Raw genomic sequence first — 26,677 nt, forward strand, 5'->3', positions numbered from 1 at the left:
CAAGGAAGATACAAACAAGTGGAAACACATACCATGTTCATGAATAGGAAGAATAAATATCATTAAAATGTCTATACTACCCAAAGCAATATATAAATTCAATGCAATTCCTATTAACTTACCAATGTCATACTTCAAAGATATAGAACAAATATTCCAAAAATTTATATGGAACCAAAAAGAACACGAATAGCCTCAGTAATCTTGAAAGAGAAAAAAGTGAGGAGTAGCACTTTTTTTCCTAATACCAAGTTATTCTACAAAACCATTGTACTCAAAACAGCTTTGTACTGGCATAAGAACAGGCATACAGATCAATGGAACAGAACAGAGAACCCAGAAATAAACCCACACCTTTATGGTCAATTGATATTTGACAAAAGAGGTAAGAGCATACAATGGAGTAAAGATAGTCTCTTTAACAAACTGTGCTGGGAAAATTGGACAAATATACATACATGCAAAAAAATGAAACTAGACTACCCACTTACACCATCCACAAAAATAAACTCAAAATGGATAAAAGACTTGAATGTAAGCTATGAATCCCCAATCATCTTGGAAGAAAACTTAGGCAGTAAGCTCTCCGACATCTCTCGCAGCAATATATTTGCTGATTTAACTCCATCACAAGTGAAATAAAGGACAGGATGAACAAATGGGACTATATCAAACTAAAAAGCTTTTGCACAGCAAAAGACAACATGAACAAAATAAGAAGGCAAATCACACGAGAGAACATATTTGTCAACATGTCCGATAAGGGTTCTACAAAGAACTTGTAAAACTCAACACCAGGAAAGTAAACAATTCAATCAAAAATTGGGCAAAATAAATGAATAGACACTTCTCCAAAGAGGACATACAGATGGCCAATGGACATATAAGAAAATGTTCAACATCACTAATCATTAGAGAAATGCATATTAAAACCACAATGAGATACCACCTCACACCAGTCAGAATGGTGCTCATTAAGAAAACAACATGTAACATGTGCTGACGAGGGTGTGGAGAAAAGGGAACCCTCCTGCACTGCTGGTTGGAATGAAGACTGGTGCAGCCACTGTGGAAAACAATATGGAGATTTCTCAAAAAATTAAAAATTGAACTGCCTTTTGACCCAGTTATCCCACTTCTAGGAATATATCCTAAGAATAACAAATCACTGATTCAAAAGAGGAAATGCACCCCCATGTTTATTGCAGCATTGTTTACAATAGCCAACATCTGAAAACAGCCCAAGTGTCCATCAGTGGACAAGTGAATTAAAAAGCAGGGGTACATATATACAATGGAATATTATGTGGCCATGCAAAAAAGGAAACTTTACCCTTTGCAACAACATGGATGGACCTGGAGTCTATTATGCTAAGTAAAATAAGCCAGGCAGAGAAAGAAAAATATCATATGACCTCATTCATATGGGGAATCCAGTGAACAATGTGAACTGAGGAATAGAAGAGAGGAAGAGAAGGGGTCAAAGAGTCCAGTGGGAAAGCAGGAAGATGGAAAGGGGATGACAGAAGGAGAAATAAGAAAGGAAAGACGTTAGTGAAAGTATATATATATATGGGCAGGATAGTAAATCATGGAGGGAAGGGGAGAATGTGGTGGGGGGAGGGGGCATAGGGGGTATCAAGGAGAACAAGGGGGAGAGAATGATATATTTGGGGGTACACTTGTAACTATGTAAATACAACAAATTAAAATCAATAAAAAATAAAATAAATAAAAGGAACAAAGGCAATGGAAAGTCAGCAGAAGAAAGGAAATAGTAAAAATTAGAGCAGAACTAAATGAAATAGAAAATAAAAAATACTATAGAAAAAATTAATACAATGAGCTGGTTCTTTGAAAAGATCAATGAAATCAACAAACCCCCTGCCTAGACTCACTAAGGAAAAAGGAGAAAGGACTCATATAAACAAAATCCAAAATAAAAGAGGGGAAATTACCACAAACCTGATAGATATACAAAGGATCATAGTAAATATTATGAAAGATTATATGCCACCAACTTGAACAGCCTAGAGGAAATGCATAGATTCCTGGAACTATACAATCTTCCTAGACTGAGTCATGAAGAAGTGAAAAACCTAAACAAACCTATAAGCAGGGCGGAAATAGATAACAACTATCAAAAACCTCCCCAAAACAAAAGTCAGGGGACCAGATGGCTATACTAGTGAATTCTACCAAACATTCAAAGAAAATTTGGTACCTATCCTTCTCAAAGTTTCCCAAAAAATAGAGAAAGAAGCAATATTTCCTAACACATTTTATGAGGCTAACATAACCCTAATACCAAAATCTGGCAAGGACAACACACAAACAGAGAAAACTACAGACCAATATCTCTAATAAATACAGAAGCAAAAATCTTAAACAAAATAGTAGTAAATTGAATACAACAACACACTAGAAAAAAATGATCAAGTGCAATTCATTCCAGGAACACAAAGATGGTTCAACATATGGAAATCGACCAACATAATACACTACATCAACAAAACGAAGAAAAAAAGTCATCTGATCCTATCAACAGATGCAGAAAGGAATTCCCCTTTATGTTTAAAACACTCAATAAAATCAGAATAGGAGGAAAGTACCTCAACATAATAAAGACCATATATGACAAATCACCAGCTAATTTCATACTATTGTAAATGGTGAAAAAATGAAGGCTTTTTCTCTAAAATCAAGGACAAGACAAGATTGACCCATCTCTACTTTTATTCAACATAGTTCTGTAAGTTTTAGCCAGAGCAATCAGGCAAGATAAAGAAATAAAAGGCATCTATATTGGAAAAAAAGAAGTAAAGGTGTCACTTCTTGCAGATGGCATGATCCTGTATATAGAAAACCCCCAAATTCCCCCAAAGAGCTTTTAGAAATAATAAACCAATATAGTAAAGTCGCAGGATACAAAATCCATATACAAAAGTCCACTGCTTTTTTATATGCCAACAATGAAACATTGGAAAATGTACTCAAAAATACAATTCCTTTACCAAGACAACAACAAAAAATACCTAGGAATAAACTTAACAAAGGATGTGAAAGACCTATATATTGAAAACTACAAAGCATTATTGAAAGAAATTGAAAAAGACACAATGAAATGGAAAACTATTCCATGTCTATGGATTAGAAGAATCAACAATTAAAATGGCCACATTATGCAAAGCAATATACAAATTTAATGCAATCCTCATCAAAACCCCAATGTAATTAAAAAAAAAAACAAAAAATTACCAGGTTTCTATAAAAAATCATAAAAAATCCCAAATAGCCAAAGCAATTTTATGAAAAAAGAATGAAGCTGGAGGTATCACACTACCTGACTTCAAATTATACTATAGAGCCAAGATAATCAAAACAGTATTATGGTATTAGCAGAAAAAAAGACATACAGACCAATAGAATAGAATTGAGAATCCGGAAATAAAACCACATATACATGCACAAAACATTTTTGACAGAGGAGTCAAAAACACACAATGGAGAAAAGAAAATCTCTTCAATAAATGGTGCTGGGAAAATTGAAAGCCACATGCAAAAAAATGAAACTTGACTACAGTTTGTCCCCCTGCACAAAAAATAATTTAAATTGATGAAAGCTCTAAATATAAGATCTGAAACAATAAATTACATAGAGAAAAGCATAGGTTCTAAATTCATGGACCTTGGCCATACAGAACATTTATGAACTTGATTCCAAAGGCAAGGGAAGTAAAGGCAAAAATAAATGAATGAGAGTATATCAAACTAAAAAGCTTCTGCCCAGCAAAAGAAACTGAAAATAAACCAAATAAGCAGCCAACTAAATGGGAGATGATATTTGCAAACAACCGCTCCAACAAGGGGTTAATATCCAAAATATATAAAGAACTCAGAAAGTTGAGAAACAAACAAGCAAACAATCCAATTAAGAAATGGGGAGAGGGCCTGAACACATATTTCTCCCAAGAGGACATACAAATGACCAACAGAGAACATATGAGAAGATGTTCATCTTCATTAGCTATTTGGGAAATGCAAATCAAAGGTACAATGAGATACCACCTCATACCTGTTAGATTAGCTATTATCAACAAGACAGGTAACAAGAAGCTTTGGAGAGGCTGTGGAGAAAAAGGAACCCTCATCCACTGTTGGTGGGAATGCAAATTAGTACAACCATTATGGGAGAAAATATGGTGGTTCCTCAAAAAATTAAGAATAAAACTACCATATGACTCAGCAATCCCTCTACTGGGTATCTAACCAAAAAGCTCAATAACATTGGTATGTAAAGACTCATGCACTCCCATGTTCATCGCAGCATTATTCACAGTGGCCAAGACATGGAAATAGCCAAAGTGTCCCTCAATAGAGGATTGGATAAAGAAGGGTGGTACAGATAATCAATGGACTACTACTCAGTCCTAAGAAATAATGACATAGTGACATTTACGACAACATGGATGGATCTCAAGAACATTATACTGAGTGAAATAAGTGAATCAGAAAAAGCTAAGAATGTATGATTTCACACATAGGTGGGATATAAAACACACTCACAGACATAGATAAAAGTAAAGTGGTTACCAGGGGGAGGAGTCATAGGGAAAGGGGATGAGATGAGGGGTCATGAAGGGTGCAAAGAGAGACAAATATAAGGTGTTGGGAAATGATTTGACTTTGGGTGATGGGTATACAACATAATCAACAGTTTAAATGCTATAGAAATGTTTACCTGAAACCAGTGTACTCTTATTGATCACTGTCTCCCTGAAAATTTAATTTTCTAAATAAAATTTTAAAAAATAAATCATTGAAAATAAAATAAAATGGGGAAAAATAAGTATGCAGAGCATTAATAAGTCTGTGAAAAAAATCTATAAGGACTAAATGTACCTTAAATTTTTTTACTTTAGCTTTATTTTTTATTTTTATTGATTTTTAGAGAGAGGAAGGGAGAGAGAGAGAGAGAGGGAAGAACATTGATCTGTTCCTATATGTGCCAGACCAGGGATGGAACCGGCAACCTCTGTGCTTTGGGGTGATGCTCTAACCCAGTGTTTTTCAACCAGTGTGCCGTGAGACATGGTCAGGTGTGCTGTGGGGAAATTAAACATGGGTTCCCAAACTACTGCCCGCGTGCTGAATACGGCCCGCGGAGGCTATTTATCCGGCCCACTGCCAGCCGCCTCCATCTGAACATAAACATTCCCCTCACAATCCCTCCAGCTATCAGCGACAGGAAGAGTGAGGGCACAGGGAATGCTCACTGACCAATCACCTTCTAGGATTCATCCCAACCACTAGCGATGAACCAATAGTAGGCTGCCTCTCATCCACACCCAGGAAGATCCCTGCTCAGGCTGCCGCGCACTTGTCATTGTGTGGCCGCGGCCAGTAGTTGAAGCTGCTACTCCTCCCTATAGTCCCGATTTCTAATCCTGGTCAGGACTGGAGGTAAATGTTGTCACCACTAGATGAAGCCTCAGCCTCAGCTGGTTATGTCTATCCTGATGGTGTATATAGATATTTGACCTTTTTCTTTTTAAAAGAGGTCCCCGCAGAGGGTGATATACAATGCATCACAATGTTACCTAACTTTAAAGCTAAAGTTTGCTGATCTTCCTTTGGACAGTTTTTGGTTATCTGTTGCCAAGGAGTTCCCCATTCTGGCCAACAAAGCTATTTTGACATTGCTCTCGTTTTCAACCACATATCTGTGTGAGCTGAGCTTCTCAAGCTTGACTGCGATAAAAACTAAAAACAGAGAGAGACTGAGAACTGTTGAGGAAGAGCTTCGTGTGTGTCTTTCTACCATTCCTGCCAGGATATCCCTTTTGTGTTCATCAGAACAGGCCCAGGTTTCACACTAAGTGAGTATAAATACATTTAGAAACTATATTATTAACTATATGTATAATATGTACTGTGTTAGAGTGTCATTTTGTGTCATTTTGGTAGGTGGTGTGCCCCAAGATTTTGTAAATGTAAAAAATGTGCCGCGGCTCAAAAAAGGTCGAAAATCACTGCTCTAACCAACCTACCTATCAGGCTCGGGCTAAATGTACCTTTAATACACCATTTTATTTGTGGCATATTATTCCATTATTTGATTGTAGCATAATATATTTAACTAATATATTATAGTGTTGAACATTTCGGGAGTTTCTAAGTTTTTCCACTACAAAATAGGATTTTAATGATTATGACATGAATAAATATCTGACTGGGGTAGTTAACAGAATTACTAAGTGATAACTGCTTTTGAGAAATAAGTAAACTGTTCTAATAAAAATCTTGCGAAGATACACATATTGAAAAGAGCATATAAGTGCTAAAAGTAAAAAAAAAATTCATAAGAATCTTACCTTGAATTTTCTTGAAAACTCTGGAATTCATAAACTTTAGAAATCTGTCTGCATAAAAGCTTGGTCTATGAACTGAAACAGTGTCCTGAAAAGACAAATCAGGAGTCACAGGTTTACTTCTCAGACAGTTCATTTCAAGCTAGAAGAAAGATCTCCACAATTGGCTCTCTGTTAGCCGGTGTTCTTAACCAGAAGGTGTGGATGTCAAGAGCCAGCAAAGAGCAGTGTCCTGGGTCATGTGGGGCCCAGGAGTTGGGCTGGGGGAGAAGGCACAAGACTCAATCTGAGCAAAGACGCTAGATACTTTATGGTGCAAGAAAGCATTAAGAAGGGCAGGTGAAAGACAGCAAAAACACTGCTTTATAAACCCAAACAACTACCCCTTATTCCATCGTGTGCCACAAGGGGCTTTTAAATTCTTTCTTTACATAGAGGCAGCCAGTCCCCCAAGTCATCTGCAGTGAAGGGTAACACTTTCAGTCAGAACAAAGATTAGGGACATAAAGAAGCAAAATAACCCTAATATAAGAGTTATATCTAGGCCAAAAAAATAAGTATGGCTTCATCTCCCAGTAATAAGGTGTATAGACTCTGGGAGGGGTCCTAGGAGATAAGGCTAATGACCCCATCTCACTGAATTATCTATTAATTAGATAGAACTGAGTTACATTAAATGGTTCATTCAATTCTCTCAAGCTTGGCAGGAGTCTTTAGGAAGGAACGCACATTTTATTACAATTCCAAGAAAGGAGATTGATGAAGGAGTTAATTCTGCATGTTTATTCAGTAGTCATTTATTTACTTTCTAAGTTACATAATTCTAGAAATATTATATTTGCTTATTTATTTAATGTTCCATTTTGATTCCAGGTGTGTGGATTTCAATAAGAAAACTTCTAAAAATTTGTTTTGATACTGTCAAGTGTCTGAAGTGGGTTTGGAAGAAATAATATTGGACCAAAGATCCAGAGACATGGTGCTGGTGTTCGTTCTAGTTGTGTGATTGTGAGAAAAGACTGTCTCAATGCCGCTGTTTTTTCATCTGTAAAACAGAGTGTTAATACGAAGCATAAGGCAATTCTGTAATCAGCATGTTATAAAGGACACTGGAAAGAGGAACCCTCTCTGGCCAAGTTATAACAGTTCCATAGGCTATCACTATGTGCAGCGATGCTGACCATGTGGTGGGAAACTTCCCGCTGAACTGACATGCGCTCTCCCCAGGATCCTGGCAGCTCCTGTCTGAAGTGGACACACATTCCCAACAAGTATAGTAATTTAGAAATATCTTTGGGTGAAAGATGATTAACACTCAGCCCTGCCTTCCAAGAGAAGTTGGATTGTGGTTCTCTTTGGTATAAAGAAACATTGTTTAAATAAGAGGTATGTTTGTTAACAGATAATGTCTTAATTATTGCTTACATGATCACAAATATATAATCAGCGCAGAGAGTGTCTTAAAAAAACCAACACCAGAAAAAGAAGATCTGTTTTAACTAGATAAAGGTAGGGGTCTCTTAGAAGCATCTTAGAAACAGAGGACTAGGCCATTCAGATCAGCAATCTCATGTGGTAATGAAATGAAAGTTGTCTCAGAAAACAAAAGGCAAATGCAAGAGGAAGTGTTCTTTCTCTCCCCTTTCCATGTTCAAGGCATTATGAAGTCTCTACTTGTCTCAGATAAAAGGGGAAAAAATTGACCTTGGCCTTTTAAGAGAAGGCATCTTTGATCTGAATGAGAAGCCTGAATTTAATTCTTAGAAACAAAATTGTGAACCTGTGTTTGAAAAAGTGCATCCCGATGGCGGTCATCCCTTAGCATCTGGACAAAATGCAGATATCGTGCTGAAAGGTTATCACCACTCTTCCTCAAAACCGAGGAAAGGAGTGTTCTTCCAGGAGAAGAAAAGCATCTATAATTTATACTTTTTGAAAGGAAAGCATCTGCTAACAACGTTTAAAAATGTGTGAGCAAATCTATGTCCAATATATTTCTTTAGAATTGTCACTTCAAGCTAATAACTAAAGGAGGCTAAGGGCAGTGAATGTTCGGTCAGCAGTAGGAAGTTAAAATCTAATATTCTGACAGAAATACCTGTGTGGAGGAGGAGAGGGAAAGGGGAGAAGGTGGGGATGAAGGGGAGGTGAGGGAGAGAGAGAGAGAGAGAGAGAGAGAGAGAGAGAGACTGCTTCTTGATAATTGTTTTCTTCTGTTTGTTATGCCTATTCTGGGTCCAAAGGCATTCTCTTATCAGTCAGCATTAGTTATGTATAAATCCATAACAACTTTTTAAAAAGCCTTCACTTCCTATGTTCTTGTTATGTGTTAGGTATCATGTGAAACACCAACATGCATTATTTTATTTAATTTTCCTATTAGTATTATGAGGCAGGTACAAAGTACTATGACTTTGCCCCTAGTATAGGTGGGAAACCAGGCCGAGAGAGGCCAAGTAACCAGCAATGTGTCTGGGTCACATGGCTAGTAAAGTGATGAATGCAGGGTTCAAAGCCAGGGCTGTCTCCCATCAAAGTCAGGTTCAAACTCCTCTGTAGTTTGGTGTTATGAGAACTTTCAACACTCCTACTGATCTTCCTAGTGCCTATGAAAAATCTCCATTTTCTCATTATAGTCTTATAATTGGACCTTCAGGTTTCACATAGAAACAAGACATCATTTTGTTTTCTTGGCCTATACCTATAGCCATCTACCAGATGTCCTCTATTTTGAATAGCTATTCAAGTTGATGTTGTCTTTGTTCTTCTTAGATTTGAACAATCTGCGAGTCTGATTATAAGTTCATAAAGACCCTGTTGCCTTTCTAAGTCTAGTGACACAGCTTCCTAGACACACTCTGAAGTCTATGAAAAATCAGAAAAATTAATATGAACATGATGAGCTACTTACCCCATCATAAACAAGAGCTTTCCAGGAATGTTCTAACTTCTTCATTAATCTAAATGTAAACAAACAGAAAAATAAAATGAGAATGCAAAACCACTCCCATATGGTGGATTTTCAGAATCTTTTGTTGATTGATTCTAAAATAAGAAAAGACTACTTCCCCAAATTTCTTACCTATATGATTGCAGAATGTCAATAATGCCCATAAATAAAAGCAGTTTTTCTCCCTTATGGCTTTTAGCTGGAATCCCTCCCATTCTGTTGGTAGAGCAAAAGAGAAAATATTTTATAGTATGTTATAAGAATAGGAAGTTAAAAATAATCTTTAATAAATAGACTATAAATACAAATGGACAATTTTTTTTTCTAAAATTTTTTAAAGATTTTATTTATTCATTTTAGAGAAGAGAGAGAGAGAGAGAAGGGGAGGAGGAGCAGGAAGCATCAACTCCCATATGTGCCTTGACTGGGGAAACCAGGGTTTTGAACCAGCAACCTCAGAGTTCCAGGTCAATGCTTTATCCACTGCGCCACCACAGGTCAGGCCAAATGGACAATTTTTAAGAATTCTGGAGTCACTTTTCCCTTTATCACCCACCCCCCTGGTTTCAGTTAAAGTTTTCTTTGGAATCCAGAATGATATACTTCCCACAAAGGAGAATAATACTACAACTGTCAGCTATGAAGAGTTGGGTAGAAAGAATACAATTCAAAAAGTATTCCTGTTTTAAAACCAAGAGCAAGAATTTTTATTTTAAAATATTGCTTATGAAAAATATTTATTTTAATTTTATTTAGAAAATTAAATTTAATGGGGTGACATTGATCAATAAGAATACATAGGTTTCAGATAAATATTTCTATAGCATTTGAACTGTTGATTGTGTTGTGTGCCCATTACCCAAAGTCAAATCATTTTCCGTCACCGCATATTTGTCCCTTTGTACTCTAACCCTTTTCCCCAAACCCCTGCCCTAAACCCCTTTCTCCTGGTAACAACTTCTCTTTTATCTATGTCCATGAGTCTCATTTTTATATCCCACCTATGTATAAAATCATGTAGTTCTTAGATTTTTATGATTTATTTATTTCACTTAATATAATGTTCTCAAGGTCCATCCATGTTATCATGAATGGCAATATATCAAAATTTCTTATGGCTGAGTAGTATTACACTGTATCTATGTACCACATCTTTTTTTAGCCAATCCTCTATCGAGGGACACTTTTGGCTGCTTCTATGTTTTGGCCACTGTGAATAATGCTGTGATGAAAATGGGGGTGCATATGTCTTTATGTACCAATGTTTTCAAGTGTTGGGGTTAGATACCCGGTAGAGGGATTGCTGGGGTCATATGGTAGTTTTATTCTTAATTTTTTGAGGAACCAACATACTTTCTTCCATAATGGTTGTACTAATTTGTATTCCCACCAGAAGTGAATGAGGGTTCCTTTTTCTCCACAGCCTCTCCAACATGTGCAAGGTGGTATCTCATTGCAGTTTTGATTTGCATTTTGCTAATAGCTAGTGAAGATGAACATCTTTTCATATATCTGTGGGCCATTTGTATATCTTCTTGGGAGAAGTGTCTGTTCAGGTCCTCACCCTATTTTTTAATTGGATTGTTGGCTTGTTTGTTGCTGAGCTTTGTAAGCTCTTTATACATTAAAAATGCAACACTTTTATATATTCACTATGAGATTTTAAAATAAAATATAGAAAAGCACAAAGAAAAAGGAATCCATTCCGAGGATGCAAAGATACCACTATTAAAATTCAGTGCAACTTTCTAGTATGTTTGAGTATGTGTATGTATTTATTAATTTTGTTCTATAATTTAAATTTTTCACTTGCTAAATGATGACCATTTCCTCATATTCAATGCTAATGTTCTTAAATGACTGTATACTATTTCATTATACTGATAGAGAATAATTTAATTGATTACTGGACATTTAGATAGATGTACAAGCAAGGATTTTAAAAAGTTTAATATGTTTGAATTTCCTTTATAAAAGTGAAATATGTTTGTGGTTCAGTCATTGTTGAAGAATCATAGACGGCAGTCGCTCACAACCCAGGAAAGTGATTTCTTTCATTCGGTCTCCTTGCTTAGCAGGTACACACATGCGATGCAGTCAACCATTTCAATAATTTTCTTTGGTTGTAATTGTTTCTGTTAGTCAATATGCACTTTATACAATATGCAAACATTCTAAAGTCACTATCGCATCTGGCTGAGGCAACAGCCAACATCTGCCAGGGGAGAGGTCTAAAACAACAGAAAACTCGTATGCAGATCAGGAGCTCTGAACTGGGATCATAATTCCCATCATGTATTTGCTTAAATTCATGTTTATTCAAGTTCAAAGTATGGTTAGGTGTATTGACTATGTAGTAAATGGGGATAAAAACATTTTCAGCCATTGTTAAAAAATGGAGCCTTTTGGGAGAAAAAAAACCATGTGGGTAAAAGAATGACAGTCACTCACAAAACTGTGCCTCATCTAGTGATCCACGGAAGAACAGAAATGAAGCCTGGCTTAGGTGGGCAGTGGAAATATCGGGGAACACTTTCTAAAGCACAGGGGTCCTAGGTTTACCACAGTCTTAGTCTTGACAAACAACGTTTTGATTTTACAATGCCCACTCCCATAAAAACTTTAAAAAATTGAGACGTGTTTCAGCTTACGCCATTAGTATCGTGCTTATGGACTACATGGGCAATTGAGTTTGGTTGTGGACAGTGGAAGAATACACAGTACAGTGTACAGTACAGTAGATATTTATCTCCTTTTTTTTTTTTCCTGTGGCTTAGTTGTGTTTTTGTGTTCTAGATTATGATTTTACAACTGTGTTAGGATAGGTAAGTGACTTAGGCTAGGGTGTGTTTCTACTTACACCAAAATTTGGGTTATGTCACTGTTGTAGGAATGGAACTATGTCATAACCTGAGGACCTCCTGTATATGATTATCTAACCTCTATGCTGAATACCTAAAACTAATACAAAATAATATTGAATGTGAACGTTAATTAAAAGTAATTTTTTTTTTTAAAAAGGAGAAGGTAAAAAGAGCAGAGGGCGAGAGGAGACAGACCCAAGTGTTTCTTCTCTGTTCCCCCCACGTTTCAGCCCAGAGTTACAGCAGCGGGTGTGTCCCACAACCATGGTTCTCTCTGGCCCTCATTCTCCAGGGACCACGGGGCTCCTCCTGTTGTCCCTTTGCCTAGGAGTGACACTAGTCTTTGAGCACCTGAATAACTACTGCTAATTCCCTTCACCTTACCCATACTTCTGTTATGAGTCCCTCCATTAAAGTCTCTTTATTGGGGGAGGGGGAAGAAACAAAGCCTAGCTTAATTCATTTTAGCATCAAGTAGGAATCTATTCCCAGAGAGCCACCATGAAAGAGAACATGATTGCATTTAATTACTCAATGATGTGGGCTGCCCCAACCAAGAGGGTCTGTGGGGGAGTGGCCGCACTTACGTGTCCGGGTTCTCTGTGATGATCCCATCTCCGGGCTTCCCTGGGCCCTGGATGGATTCCATCGCTGTGGAGTAGAGAACCTTCTGCATCCCAGGCCGCTTGGCATCAGGCACATTTTGTGAGGTCTCTTCTTCTTTCTCTTTGAGGGAGTGGTCTAGGATGTGGATTCCCAGCAAAAGGCTATAGTCCATGATCTTGAAGCTTTCTAGCACCTGAATAAGAAAATGAACCAGTAGGCCAGTCAACTCAAATGGCTTATAAGTCTCAGAATCAGAGATCTCTAGATATGCAGACATACAGCTCCTGTGTCTCTCGCAGGGGACGTCTGACAGGGGAAAAATCAAAATAAAAACATTTGAGGTATTATTAGGTCGTGTGCAGCAAGGATTATCACAATGGCTCCAAGATGATATTTTTATGCAAATCTAAGGTAAGCACATCCTTTCCTAATTATCCATGATTGTTTCACTAACAACATTTACTGAACATTTTCCATGTGCCAGGACTAACTAGTTTACTTGGGTTCAATCCTAACAATTATTTGAGGAATTACTATTGCCTGACCTATGGTGGCACAGTGGATAAAGCGTCGACCTGGAACACTGAGGTCGCCGTTTCAAAACCCTGGGCTTGCCTGGTCAAGGCACATATGGGAGTTGATGCTTCCTGCTCCTCCCTCCCCTTTCTCTCTCTCTCTCTCTCTCTCTCTCTCCTCTCTAAAAATTAATAATAAAAAAGAAAAAAATTAAATATATATTATTACTGTCTTTATTTTACAGACAAAGAAATTGAGACACAGGGATAATTTGTTCAATGCTACACAGCTTGTAAGTGGCATTGCCAGGATTTGAACCCAGGAAATCAATTCCAGCGTCCATACTCTTAATAAGCACTTAGGCAGAGAAACCAACAACCAATGGTCTCTACAAACTTACCCTCTTCAGCATGAAGACTTAGCTGGAATGTGATTTTTCTGTATTCCGTTCTCAAAATCTTAATCTTGCTGGAGTTTAGTGGTCGTTTCAAAGTTTGCCTTTCAAATTTGCCATTTGGTTCCACAGCAAGTCTTTTCAAACATTATGATTTCAACAAAGAACAAGACTTACTGCTTAATTATCCACTTAAACAGTGGGGAAGAGAAGAAATGAGAAGAAATTGGATGCAGCAAAAGAGATAGTGATATTCTGAGAGGAAAGTTATGGGAAAAAAAGTCAAGATAAGAAGCAGTCAACATGGCTTTTGAGTGTGAGGCTTTCTTCAGTGGATGATGATTGTTTAAGAGGAGCACCTGAAAATGGGTATTTTCTTCTATGATCAAGTTCTTTTTCTAGTAGTTTGTATATGATTCTCCTCCTCAACAGATTTCTCAATGCCTGGCTAATTTCTCACACAAAGCTGCTCAGGAAATCCAAACAGCCCAGCAAGTAAAATAATCCTGAGTGGCAGAACAGCTGTCTGAACAAACACAATAATTTGTCACCATAACAAGTTAGGAAAAGCCTTTGAGAATCATAGTCTATAGGTACTTGTTCAGCCAGGATTTGAATACCCAGAATTTCTTACACTTTTCATTTTCGCTCAGCCCAACTTTTTTTAAATGTTTATTCCATTGATTTTAGAGAGAGGAAGGGAGAGAACAGGAGAATTGATCTGTTCCCATATGTGCCTTGACCAGCGACTGAACCAGCCACCTCAGTGCTTTGGGATGATGCTCTAAAACCAATTGAGTTATCTGGCCAGAGCTCAACTGTTTTTTTATCAGACATTTATGATACTGTAAAAAGGGTCAGGTCTGAAGTTTCACATACCTGTGGCTGCCACTTTATGGATACCATGTGACAACTTTGGAAACATCTGGTTATCTCTGGGTTTTATACATCTTTGCTATCAAATAGGATGACTGAAAGTGGGTTGCAAATAAGTATTAATTATTCCAGAGGGTTCACCCTTTGTGTCTTAGATACTACGTTGGGCACTTTCATAAAGGAGACAAATTATGAGCTGAGAGGAGAATCTTATTACTTAAGAGGGTTAGGCCCTGAAACTTTCTAACTGAAGAGACAAGAGAGTGGCCTAATAGTGACATGGAACCAGCTACCCTAACCTAAGGAGTGGCTCCAAGATGAAAGGAGGAAGAAAGGGTGATGGGGACAGCTCTTCACCATGGTCCTAACTCTTCAGCATCAGACCAAGTGATTGGTTAAGAGTTCCCTGCCCTCCATAAAGTAGCACGGAGTCGTGAAAGAAAATAAGACAGCTCTGCGTCGGGGTTGCCAAGAACCCAGCCTCTTAAAAGAAAACACTAAGAGACTGGATGCTTACTGCAAAAAGATCTTAGGCCTTTTTCTCAATCATACTGAATGGATGGCTTGAGAATTTTATCCACTTAAGAGCTCCATAAACCTGTACAGTGATCACCACCTGCAGATGCCAATTGTCCTACTCACAATTATCAGTGCTAGTGTATCCCTTCTTAGACTGCTAGATAAGGACATGCAGGACAAAGAGCACAGACTCTGTGACCTTATGCAGCTTATATTCACCATCCTGTGTCTCAGCTCTTTCCCCTGTAAAAGGTGACAATAATATTACCTACAACATGGGGTGCTTGTGAAAATTAACTATGATACTGCAGGTAAAGTGCCTAGAAAAATTTCTGCCACAAGAAAGAGCTCAATTAACTGCCATTATTATCATAATTATAGGTTATGGTGACTCATTGCTCATATTAGCATGAGAGATTATAGGTATCATCTTGAAATAAACACCCCTGGAGTTACACTTCTGAAATAAAAAATTCATAAAAATACAACAAAAATATGACTGCATTTCTAGCTAATTATCCTCCTGTTGAATCCTGATTTCTTTAAAAGTTCTGGGTGGATGGGTACTCAATAGTGTCACTTGAATGTTTAACAGGAAAAGGTCAGCTGACAGCTCAGCAATTCTAGTCAGGGGACTATAAAATGATGGCCTCATGATCTGTCTAAGGGAACAGACAAAAGCACAGCTTTGTGCCCTAACTGCCTTCAAAGTGGTGACACGGCTTCAAAAGCAAACTCTAATCAGACCTAGCGACAATGTGGCGAATGTTCCAAGCGGGCAGTTGATGTGGTATAGTGAAGGGTGGGAAAGTTGAAAAGCATTTCTGATAGCATCATATTTATTTCATTTTTCTTCTGCAAACCACCCACAAATTAATTCTGCTTGTCAAAAGGCTTTCTTTAGAAAATAATTTTTCTTATACTGTATTTTTAATGCAATGTTCACCTGAACTGCTTGGTTGGTACCCGAAGTCCCTTTTCCTGCCCCAGGACAGGTCAAAGAGAACATGTGCATTTTATAAGTGATACAAAGTTAGGCTGCGGTCCAGTTTTAGCTATTGATGCTCTCCCAGCGCTTTAAGTGGTCAAACATTTGTCTGGTTTATTTATTTTAAAAATAACCTTATTTATAAAAGAGATTCCTTTTCTCTCTACTCTTACATTGGACTGTCAGCATCTCTGGAAGTGCTAAACTGCCTTGCTGCCAGGCTTCGACTTTCAGAGTGAAACCCTTACAAATGATCAATTCCAATCCCACTGTGTGGAAGGGACACAGCAGTTAGAGTTTGGGCTAGGCAAAGTCACCATCTCTAAAACAAAGTTAAGGACAAAAAAGATAACTATATAGGAATATATTTTATTTATTTATTTTTAATTTTTATTTATTGATTTTAATAAAAGAGGAAAGGAGAGAGAAAGAGATAGAAACATCGATCTGTTCCTGTATGTGCCCTGACCAGGGATCAAACCGGCAATCTGTATATTTCTGGTTATTGCTCCAACCAACCAAGCTATCTGGCTAGGGCTAGGCATATATTCTAAATCAAACTTTAAAACTTTTAAAATAAAAAATCCTAGGAACAGACTTTAGTCATAAGCATTGCAAATATGCATCAATTGGGAGCAAAACAGTTTTGTTATTTACATCCTTCCCGTTCTTTAGTTAAAGGAATGTACAAATCTGTCAAAGTCTTAACGCTGTGAGCTTCGAGCGTATGCCACGCTCTGCAACATGACAGCCACCTGTCAGTCTCCTCTGTCACCCAGGCACACATCCTTCCTTGCCTCCCAAAGGTCTGCCTGGCCTTGCTGTTGCTGGTGGATTCTGTGTATGTGCATCTGTTATGCAAAACACAGGTTGCAATGCAAATACAGGTGCTTTCCCATCCAGCTCAACTGTAAAAAAATGAAAGCGGAAACAGTTCATAGATGTATGTAAAACTCAAAGCAAAGTGGAATACCATAATGCTTCTTATTGTCAAAGCCAGATTTTTCTTTTTCTCTCAAGGACTATTTTAAGTCAATAATAACATTGGAATGTAATACCCCCCCCCCCAAAACAACAAAGTCAATGTCAAACCAGCTGGTATAATATCCTGAAGACATGATCAAAACAATCTGTTCCTGAACTAAAAGCATATTTTCTGGGCTCTCATGGCCAGTGATGTATCAGGGGTGCTCTAGTCACATACAGTTTCTGTGGATTCAAAGACTTATTGTAGGAGATGTTCTACCCTAGAATGACAGACTCTGCTATCCTTTCTCCATGGTAAAGATCATAAGAGTAGTTGGTCTTTTTTTCCCTTTCCCACCTTCTCTGCCATACTCCATAACTGTGCACACTGTCAGCTGTGCCACTGCTGGAAGGAGCTGCAGTGGCTGCAGGGTGGTTAACACTCCATGCTCTGGGGCCAGTCAGCTTGGTTTGATGCATGGCTCCCCCACTCGTTTGTCCTTGGGCAAAGTATACAACCTGTTTGGGCCTTGTCACTCATCTGTACAATAGAGATACTGTAATAGGGCCAGCTGTATCACAGAGTCAGTGTGAAAATGAATTAATCTACATCGACTGGCATACAGAAAGCACCCGATCAATGTTAGTTGTTCTTACTGTCCTGTTCCTCCTCCACCCATAGAACCAGCCACTGCTGAAAGTCCTAGAGTCCCCACTGGACTGCAGCTGTCTTGCCGTCTCTTGGTTCTTTGCCTATTTGTCTCTCCCACTGTTTCCTTCTGCAGCCTAAAGATGGTCAGCAGTGTTCTCTCGTCAACTCCTTTCTTTCTCTCCTTTCCAGTACTGAGATTCACTTACTCTTGGGTTAGAAAAAAGTTTGAGTGTCTAGTCGGTTCCAGGCACCATGGAAGTTTCTGGATCTTCAGGGGGGAGTAAAACAGAGAACCACAGCATCCTCAACATCACACAAGCCTGAACTACATGATGGAATAAGGCTGGGGAGGAAAAATCAGGGTGCTGTGGAGGCACCCTACACAAGAGGTTCCTGCTTTTGAGCGAGGGCTATCTCTATAGTGCAGGTGAGAGGAGATGGTACTTACCGGTTTTTCAAAGCCTATCTTAACTCTTGCCTCCATGAAAATTATACTCATGGTTTCAATAAAACATTGGGATCATGTCTTCCCTCTGAAAACCCAAGCCCATTATCAGTATCCCTCTATGGGATAAACTTTGACCTTAGGCTGTAACTATATTTTTCCAATCATACACACAAGAGTGCTCTGCTCACCAAGGGTTTGTTTTACTGTATGCTCCCCTCTGTGCCTTCTGAATATAGCAGAAACGGGTTATTTGTTATATTAGTTTTATGTGAACAAACAAGTAAATACCAAAGTATTCGGCACCAAGAATATATAGAAATAACTCTATTTCTTAAATATGAGAGCCCGATCTCCCACTTTATGATTACAATAATCATGAAAAAATCTTCAGCACTGAAGGCAGTCACTGTGATTACGTGCTCTATATTGTCAGAAAAATGAAGATAATAGTCTACAGTGTTTTCAAACCTACCCACATCAGAGGTATTTATACACACTCTGTCGAGGGCAAATATCAAGCTGTGATTTACAGAGCCTCATTTAATTTACTGTTTTGTAGGCACACTACATGGCAGATAAAAGGCAAGCTTGTTTTGCTTTAAACTAGGCTGAGCTCGGAGTCTGGTAAAAATATCTCTTTCTTTTCAGGGAGCTTTTGCAAGGAAAGTGCGTCACAAGTGGGTCAACTGCAAAGACCTTTAACCGTCCAAGAGGTTAAAGGGTGCTTGGTGCTGGCCCTAAGGAGGCTCTGTTCGGAAACATAGCTCAGGGCCTCCTTAGCTTTCCTGTCCTGTTTCTTTGCTTTTCCAAAACATTAAGAAAAGTAAAGTCAGATTGACATAAAACTAAGAAAGGACAGCCATCAAATAAGTCTAAAATAACTTCAAAAAACAGCCACATTTAAAAATTGGTAGCCAGAGCCAAAAGATATTCAGAGTGACAAAGGCAATGTGACTCAAGTCTTCTGTGACTGATGCTTTATGCAGAATGGGGAAGGATGGTGATTCTAGGGCAAAAAGAGATAGATGCTTTATTAATTAGATCCTAGGCAAGCAAGGTTTCTACCAAAAGGCATTCAGTAATTTCCCATGTCATGGGTTCTTAAGGAAACTAATTCAGTCAATTAATATTTTATCAATCACCTACTATGTGTCAGGCACTCTCTTGTTTAGAAAACCCTTTGAGCATTATAGTCAATGTATGACAAGATGAAAACATCACCATTTTACCAGCCCTAATGAACCAATGGTTCTGAAATCACAGAAAGAAAGGCATCATTCATTATGTGTATCCTTCTGGGAGGAGAAAAGACCAAATTGGAAGAAGTCAAAGCTAAATTTGACCGCACCTCTAGGCCCAACACCCAATCTATAGTAAAAACAGTAGGAACACGTTAAAAGAAACCATGGGGATGTACTCAGCAAAATCTGGACTATGGGATAAACAAACCAATTTCTTCAACAAATACTCTATGAAAAAATAAGTTATGGGAGATGGGAAGGGGGTAACGAGTAGGCCCTATCTAAATTCTGATCCAAATGAAGAGTCATTTCTCAAAGAACTATAAATTTGAACACTGACTGTACTTGATGATTAGGAAGAATTATTAATTTTGCAAAGATATTAGGATGAGACATATAGTTAATTTTCTGAAAGGAGTCCTTATTTTTTCAGAATTCTTACTAAAAAATAATGTGATGCCTGCGATCTGCTTCATATACTATGGGGAGAGGGACAGTGGGATGAAAGAAGATTGGCCATGAGATGGAAATTGTTGAAGATGGGTACAGGGTACATGGCGGTTCATGGTGATATTCTGTCCACTTTTGTGTATGTTTGATCTCTTCAGAAATAAAGTTTAATACACTACTTTGAAATGCTTAAATGAAATGCATTTATATACCAGTTGAGTGTTAATTTACCACTTTCTCTGCCAATGATGGGGTAGAGACGGTACAAGTAAAAATTTTAAAAATTTGAGATCTTAACTAAAGTGGTTAAAAACAGAAAACCTGCTTTTTTCTATCCTCTTACTGATCATTCTCCAGTAGAAGATCTAAAGAATAACCACGTTAACAAAATGTGGAGCAGACAGGAAGATATATCAAGGGCCCTGAGTAATTTTCCAACTGGCCTATAGCCTAGTCCTTGAGTAGGAGTGAATGACTGGCAAAACAATATGTGTTCATTCAAAAATATAAGATAATTCAACATAGGATCTTCAAGAATTTACGTGAACAGTCATTCCTGAACACACTAGTTCAGGGAAAAACGCATCCAAGGATTTGCCATTCCTCTGGAATAGGACCCTTGGAGTAGAGCTCCAGATTTACTTGCATGTGAAGTCAGGTGAATGCTGAATGCTGCCTTTTAAACAATTTACTCAGTAAAGCTCACTGTTATTTGCTAATATAATGAAGAGAAAAAACAGGCTGTGACAAGCCCTGTAATTTTAGCTGATAAGTAGACTGAAATAAATATTCAATCCTTAGCCTACTTACGGCAATGATATGTTTTTCACTGTGTCTAATGTAGGGATTTAGAATTCTGGGCTGGGCTGAATTGATCTATATCAACACTTCTTTTTTTTTTTGCTCACTTAGAACACTTTAAGCAATAGAAGAATATCTTATGGGTATTAGACACAGTAGTCTCTCATTTCAAAAGATTATATATGAGTAGGTATATGTATTTATTAGCTTCTATAACTAATGAGTTTTGGAGTTTTTCACTACAGACATCTTGTTTCTATCAATAAAGTTATCTTAATAAATTATTTTGTAGGGCTGACCTGTGATGGCGTAGTGGATAAAGTATTGACCTGGAATGCTGAGGTCAACGGTTCAAAACCCTGGGCTTGCCTGGTCAAGGCATATATGGGAGTTGATGTTACCTGTTCCTCCCCCCTTTCTCTCTCTCTTCTTTCTAAAATAAATAAATTAAAAAATCTTAAAAAAAGAAAATCTTTAAAAAGATTATTTTGTAAACACATTTAAAAGTAGTATTTTATATTAAAATTGCCAAGTTTTTCCCATTACATGATGTATTTTTTAGTTGGTTTCATCAGGCATGATTTGCAGCTTACCAGCTGAGAGCCTAGGGGCTGGCCGGGAGTCTAGGGAGACGCAGAGGCCACGCTAAGTCCAAGTTTCCGCCTATGTTTCCATGTAGGAGATGAATCCTCATCACTGTCTGCTCCAGCCCACCGCTCTGAAGAACTGCCTCTTTGAGTGAATACCCCACCACCCCTCTACTTTGCTATAATGGACAGAGAAAGGGAAGAAGAGTGGGATAATTTGTCCAGATAAATGAGACTTTGATGGTTTGAACTTAAACTTTAAACTCAAAGCTTCTTAGAGGCCAGGACCATCTCCTATTCATTTTCTTTTGTACCTGCCATGGGCTCAGAATAGAGCTTTATGTACAGCAAGAATTCAAAACTGTTTGTTGAATGATAGCATTCATTCAGTAGGCAGATAAGGCAGAATATGTCAAATGAGTTTCCTATGGTGGTCTGAAGCTGGAGAAATTGAGCCAGTCCAGCTCTGAGATCATCAAAGGTTCCACAGGGCTTTGTATTAAACAACTTACAATTAAAGAAGAACAGCAAGATTAGACTTAGAGGGTAAGTTTTTTTTTAAAGGAAATTCTATTTTTTTTAAAAAAATTATTTTTAAAGAAATTTTTTTAGATTTTAATTAATTGATTCATTTTTATTAGAAAGAGAGAGAAGACAGGAAAGACAGAGAGAGAGAACAGAGGGAGGAGCAGGAAGCATCAACTCCCATATGTGTCTGGACCACGCAAGACCCAGGTTTTGAACTGGCGACCTCAGCATTCCAGGTTGATGCTTTATCCACTGTGCCACCACAGGTCAGGCTATGGGGTAAGTTTTAAGGAGTGATCGAAAACCTGGGTTGTGCAAGGTGTCACTAGAATTCAATTCTTTGGGGTCTTGAGGTATTATCACTTACTTTTAAAATAGCAACATATGTAGATGGTTAAAATTAAAGTATAAGAAGGTGGCTCACTGCCATAGCCCACATAGCTTGAGGGTGATGGTTTCAGGTGGAGAGTATTGTAAGTTGGAGGGGTGCATAGCAATGTTCTTGTCTCTGTGCACTGGCAACATGTGATCGAGACCCTACATTTCCAATAGTGTTTGCCTAAAAATATGAAGTAACAAAAGAAGGATAATTTAAACCAAGCCTGAGAGGGCATTCAACTTTGAATAAGGAGACTATTTACATTAGGTGGTGAATGTTTACACCAGAAAAGACTGAAATATCATGAATAGTAAGTTTGGAGAAGTAGATTTTAATGAGCTAGCTTAGTGGTGAACTATTAGGAACTCTATTTTCTCCATGTGTCTGAGGGTAGAAGAGGTAAATCCACAACCTGGAAAAGCTGATTCCTCTTTTCTTTGGAAATTAGGTGGCTGACATTTTTTTCTAAATTTGCTAATAATCTAGAAAGAAACTTGGGTAGCTCTTTCAGAAAGGGGAATATCACAGGATAGTGAAACACCTCCTCCAAAGAATGTCCATCACCATCTGAAGACAGATAACCAAGTGCTGGTGAAAATGAAGCAAATGTTGAATGGGAATCTAGAAGAGTCTGTCTTTGGAACAGCTGGAGCTGACTACATGCAGGCTAAGTTCACACATGAATGCTTCCTGTGGAGAATGAAGGGAAGTTAAGGAGATGTGGACTCCAGCTGGGCTCACATTCAGGCTGGAGGAGATTTCATTAATTTATTTATTTTTAAGATTTTATGTATTCATTTTAAAGAGGAGAGAGATCCAAGAGGGAGGGGAGGAGCAGGAAGCATCAACTCCCATACGTGCCTTGACCAAGCGAGTCTGGGGCTTCAAACCAGCAACCTCAGCATTCCAGGTCAACACTTTACCCACTGCGCCACCAAGGGGCAGGCCCGGAGGAGGATATTTTAAATAAACCTGCATCCGTAATAGCTAAGGACAACTAATATGTCCAGTGGACTATGTATCTTTTAAAAAAATACTTTTAAAAAGTATACATGTAGAAAAGTGCACAGATGTATATTTTCTAATAAAAAGTCAAAATTTAACATATAAATTTATTAATAATATTGTTTTTGGCCATTTCCCTCTTATGAGGAGACAAGTATTCTCTCATGGAGATATTCCACCTCACCATAGAAGTGCAAAAGTTCTAAGGACAAAGATAAAAAGAGTTATACTTGCTGGAGCAAAATACTAAACTTAGAAATGTCTTTGAAGGAAGAACACTGGTGACATCAAAGAAATATCCACTTGCAGGGGAAGGGGGACATATAAAAAGTGTTGACTGATATTGACAAGGATGAAGAATCAGATACATGAGCCAAAGCCTTTCAAAAGCCAGTATGTGCTGACCTTTTTGGAAAAAACTAGAATCAATTTATGACCAAAGAAATACCTTCCTTTTCACAAGGAAGTCGAGCAGGTGCCGTTCCTATAACACCATGGATACTCAGTAAATGTGTGCTGGATGTTGAATGAATAGAATGAAGCCCTGTAAAAATCAGACCCATTTCCCCTTAAAAGTGTTTCCAGGGGCCTAAATTGAAGATAAGATGGTGTTTCAAAGGCGCACACCAAGCTGAGTAACATACCACAAGGCATATTTATGAATCATTTTCTAAACGTTGTTAACATTTTCCCAGACCCCAGAGACCCTTCATACTCCCCAAGTCTAACTCAGTCCCTCATCAGATTTCAGAAGTTTCTCCTAATCTGAGGAGCCTCCATTCTATTTAATAGGCTGCTAGGGTTTGCTGCCCCTCAGTTTCCTTTGGCTGGAGTGTTTTCAACCCTGCCCTATTTCACATGGTCATCTGTGTGACCGACTTACACTGGCCAACCACAAAAGCTTTCCCGGGACACCTTCAAAGCCAGGTTGCTGCCATCATGCGCCCCCTGCGGCCAATTCCCCTTCCTGCCAGCCCTCCCCTCTCTGCTTTCCCAGGAGTCTCAATAGGAAGGAGGATATAACCCATGGGGACATTTCCTTCCCTTTGCCCCCTCCCCTCAGATACTTTGTAAGTCCTCCCATTTGACCTACACCAACTTCACCTTTAGATTTAAGGTCATCTCCAAAATGAAAGACATATAGGTTCTTTTCACACAAAGGCAGGGAACCCTAATATACTAGATACAGCACTGCTTCTATTTCATAAGCCCAAAGGCTTTACCTAACATTAGGTTGAATTACTATATATTTATACTTCCACATGATAATTTACTTAAAATGAACACTAGATAGACACACCACCGCCACCTCAGGAAATATACAATAGTACATTGAATGTTCCAATGTTTAGGTACTATATCTTTCAGGAAGAAGAGAAAAAATGTTTGCTTCATGGAGTTGAGGAAGATATCTTCAGTCTCCCATTTCCATTCTTTCTGTAGAGATTGTTGTAATGCTCCATTTGGTTTGAAGTGAGGGTTAAAAAAACATAGTGTCTTGATAGCCCTCCAATTTCTGTAGTTAATGAGAATTCTCAAAAGCTGCTCACACAGCAGCCAACAGCACACATCTAGTCTCAGATCTCCCTCGCCAAAGATATGAAAAAACAAGATTTGAAAAACAATCGACTCCATCGTAACCATCACATTTCTCAGAGAGAAGTTTTGCCTATAAGTTAATAGGATTTCGTACACACACACACACACACACACACACACACACACACACACACACGTTGGTAACAGCTGGCAATTGTCAATGTACTTGATTATGCTTTTCATTAAACTTTTAAAATGAAATGTTTGGATCACCAACTTTGTGTTCCTCAGTCATGTGGCACTATTTTCCTCTCTCTCCCCTTCCCTGAAGAAGGTGGTAAGATTTCATTAACTCACTGCCCTGGCCAAACCAAGTTCTCCACTTTGACTGAGTCCTTTCTTAACTCCCACAGCACCTTCTCCAACAGTTCCTTGTCAGAGCTAGAAAACCGGTCATTAAGGCACTCACAGCCCTTGTATCCATTTGTCTCTGTCATTACTTAAGCACTTACAGCCCTTGTATCCATCTGTCTCTGTCATTTTCATAGATTTTCCTCCCGTTATACCTAAAAGCCCCTTAAGGAGAGTGTATTGATGAAAAACCTGGGTTTTGGAGTCAGAAAGACCCAGGTATAAGTCCTGAATCCAGTCCCACAAGCTCTGTGGACCTAGGGAAGCTTAACTCCTCCCGAGTCTCCATTTCATCTGTCAAAAGGGAATCATACCATTCACTTTGCAGGACTGTTGTGAGGATTAATGAGAGATTCTAGCTGTAATGTCAAGCACTGCCTGGTTCAGAGCAAGTTCACAATAAATGTTAAATGAACCAACCTATGGATGAACTGAGCCTTGGAAATGTGTTCTTACATAAAATCTTGTATTAAGTAATGTATTTTGTATGTCTATTTTATGATTATATATTATGTATAATGTGTTTTAAATGTTAACCTACCTTGGTATTATCTAGGTTAAATCTAAGAAGGAACTCTCCCTGCACCAAAAAGAAGAACAGCTGGTTTTGAAATACTGAGAATTATTTGTTGGGCTCAACTTGAGGTTGTCTCTTATTGAGTAGAAAGTCAGATATGAACAACACATAGAAGAATATTTTGACTTTTGCAGCTACTTTGAAACTTACTTGTACTGATCATCTTGTCCCTTTTGTTAGTGCCAGAAGTCCCTTTCTCACCCACCTGCACTAGAGCTGAACTGCAGCAACGAGCAAGAGTCTGCACAAACATCAGCTCCTTCCAGGACTGATGAACAGCTGTGTTGTACAGATAGCCTTAAATAGGGATAGCAGTCACCACCTAAATAAATAACTGAGCAGACTAGGGGGTCAAGACAAGTGCAATCGACTGATTTACTGGTCATTAACAGACACTGGCTAAATGAGCAATATGAATTTAATTGAAATGATTATCCACAAATTCACAATGTAATATGTTGACTTACTCTGGCTCTATTTCTTATCAAACCATGGGTAGACTATTACCAAAGCCTGCTCTTATTTTGTTTATTAATTAGGTAAGATTCACATTTAAAAAGTGTTTGCTATTGTTATTTCTTAGGCTTCATCAAAAGACTAACACCAAGACAATGACTATCCTAGTTAAGTATTTGAAGGGTAGGAAAATAAAGTCCCATCATGGTTCCTGGTTTCCCAGAGAGCAGATTTTAGTGGGCACACATTAAACATATACCCAAGTAATTAAAATATAATGTAGAAATACTTGTAGCTACAGAATAGAGTCAGATAAAGTGATATTAGCCTTTAAAGTCCCATAGAAATGCTTAGTATCAAAAACACACATGGTAAAGTCCTGTATCATAGGCCTCTCCTCCTTAAGAATCCCTAGCAATCACATTAAATGCCAGACATATGGTCAGCCATTAGACTTAACTGTGAGTTATTCTGTTTCATTTTCACTAATCTTCCTATATCCCCAAACTGCTTATTTTATTGGATTTATCTTCAGCTTTACCAGCATTTTAAA

General features: G+C 38.1%; 1 protein-coding gene across 2 annotated transcripts in view; it reads right to left on the reverse strand.

Annotated features, from left to right (window-relative positions):
- Window positions 1-26,677, reverse strand: part of PIP5K1B (phosphatidylinositol-4-phosphate 5-kinase type 1 beta) — a 387,055-nt gene that overhangs the window by 125,537 nt on the left and 234,841 nt on the right. For both annotated transcript variants that reach the window (XM_066257135.1, XM_066257136.1), the window contains exons 8-11: window positions 12,773-12,984; window positions 9,454-9,537; window positions 9,283-9,331; window positions 6,375-6,459 (exon numbers count right to left, since the gene is read on the reverse strand). In XM_066257135.1, the coding sequence (XP_066113232.1) occupies window positions 6,375-6,459; window positions 9,283-9,331; window positions 9,454-9,537; window positions 12,773-12,984 (430 nt within the window). The remainder of the gene's footprint in view (window positions 1-6,374; window positions 6,460-9,282; window positions 9,332-9,453; window positions 9,538-12,772; window positions 12,985-26,677) is intronic.

The sequence above is a fragment of the Saccopteryx bilineata genome, chromosome 2 (genome assembly GCF_036850765.1).
Source record: "Saccopteryx bilineata isolate mSacBil1 chromosome 2, mSacBil1_pri_phased_curated, whole genome shotgun sequence".
In the NCBI taxonomy this organism is placed as follows: domain Eukaryota; kingdom Metazoa; phylum Chordata; class Mammalia; order Chiroptera; family Emballonuridae; genus Saccopteryx; species Saccopteryx bilineata.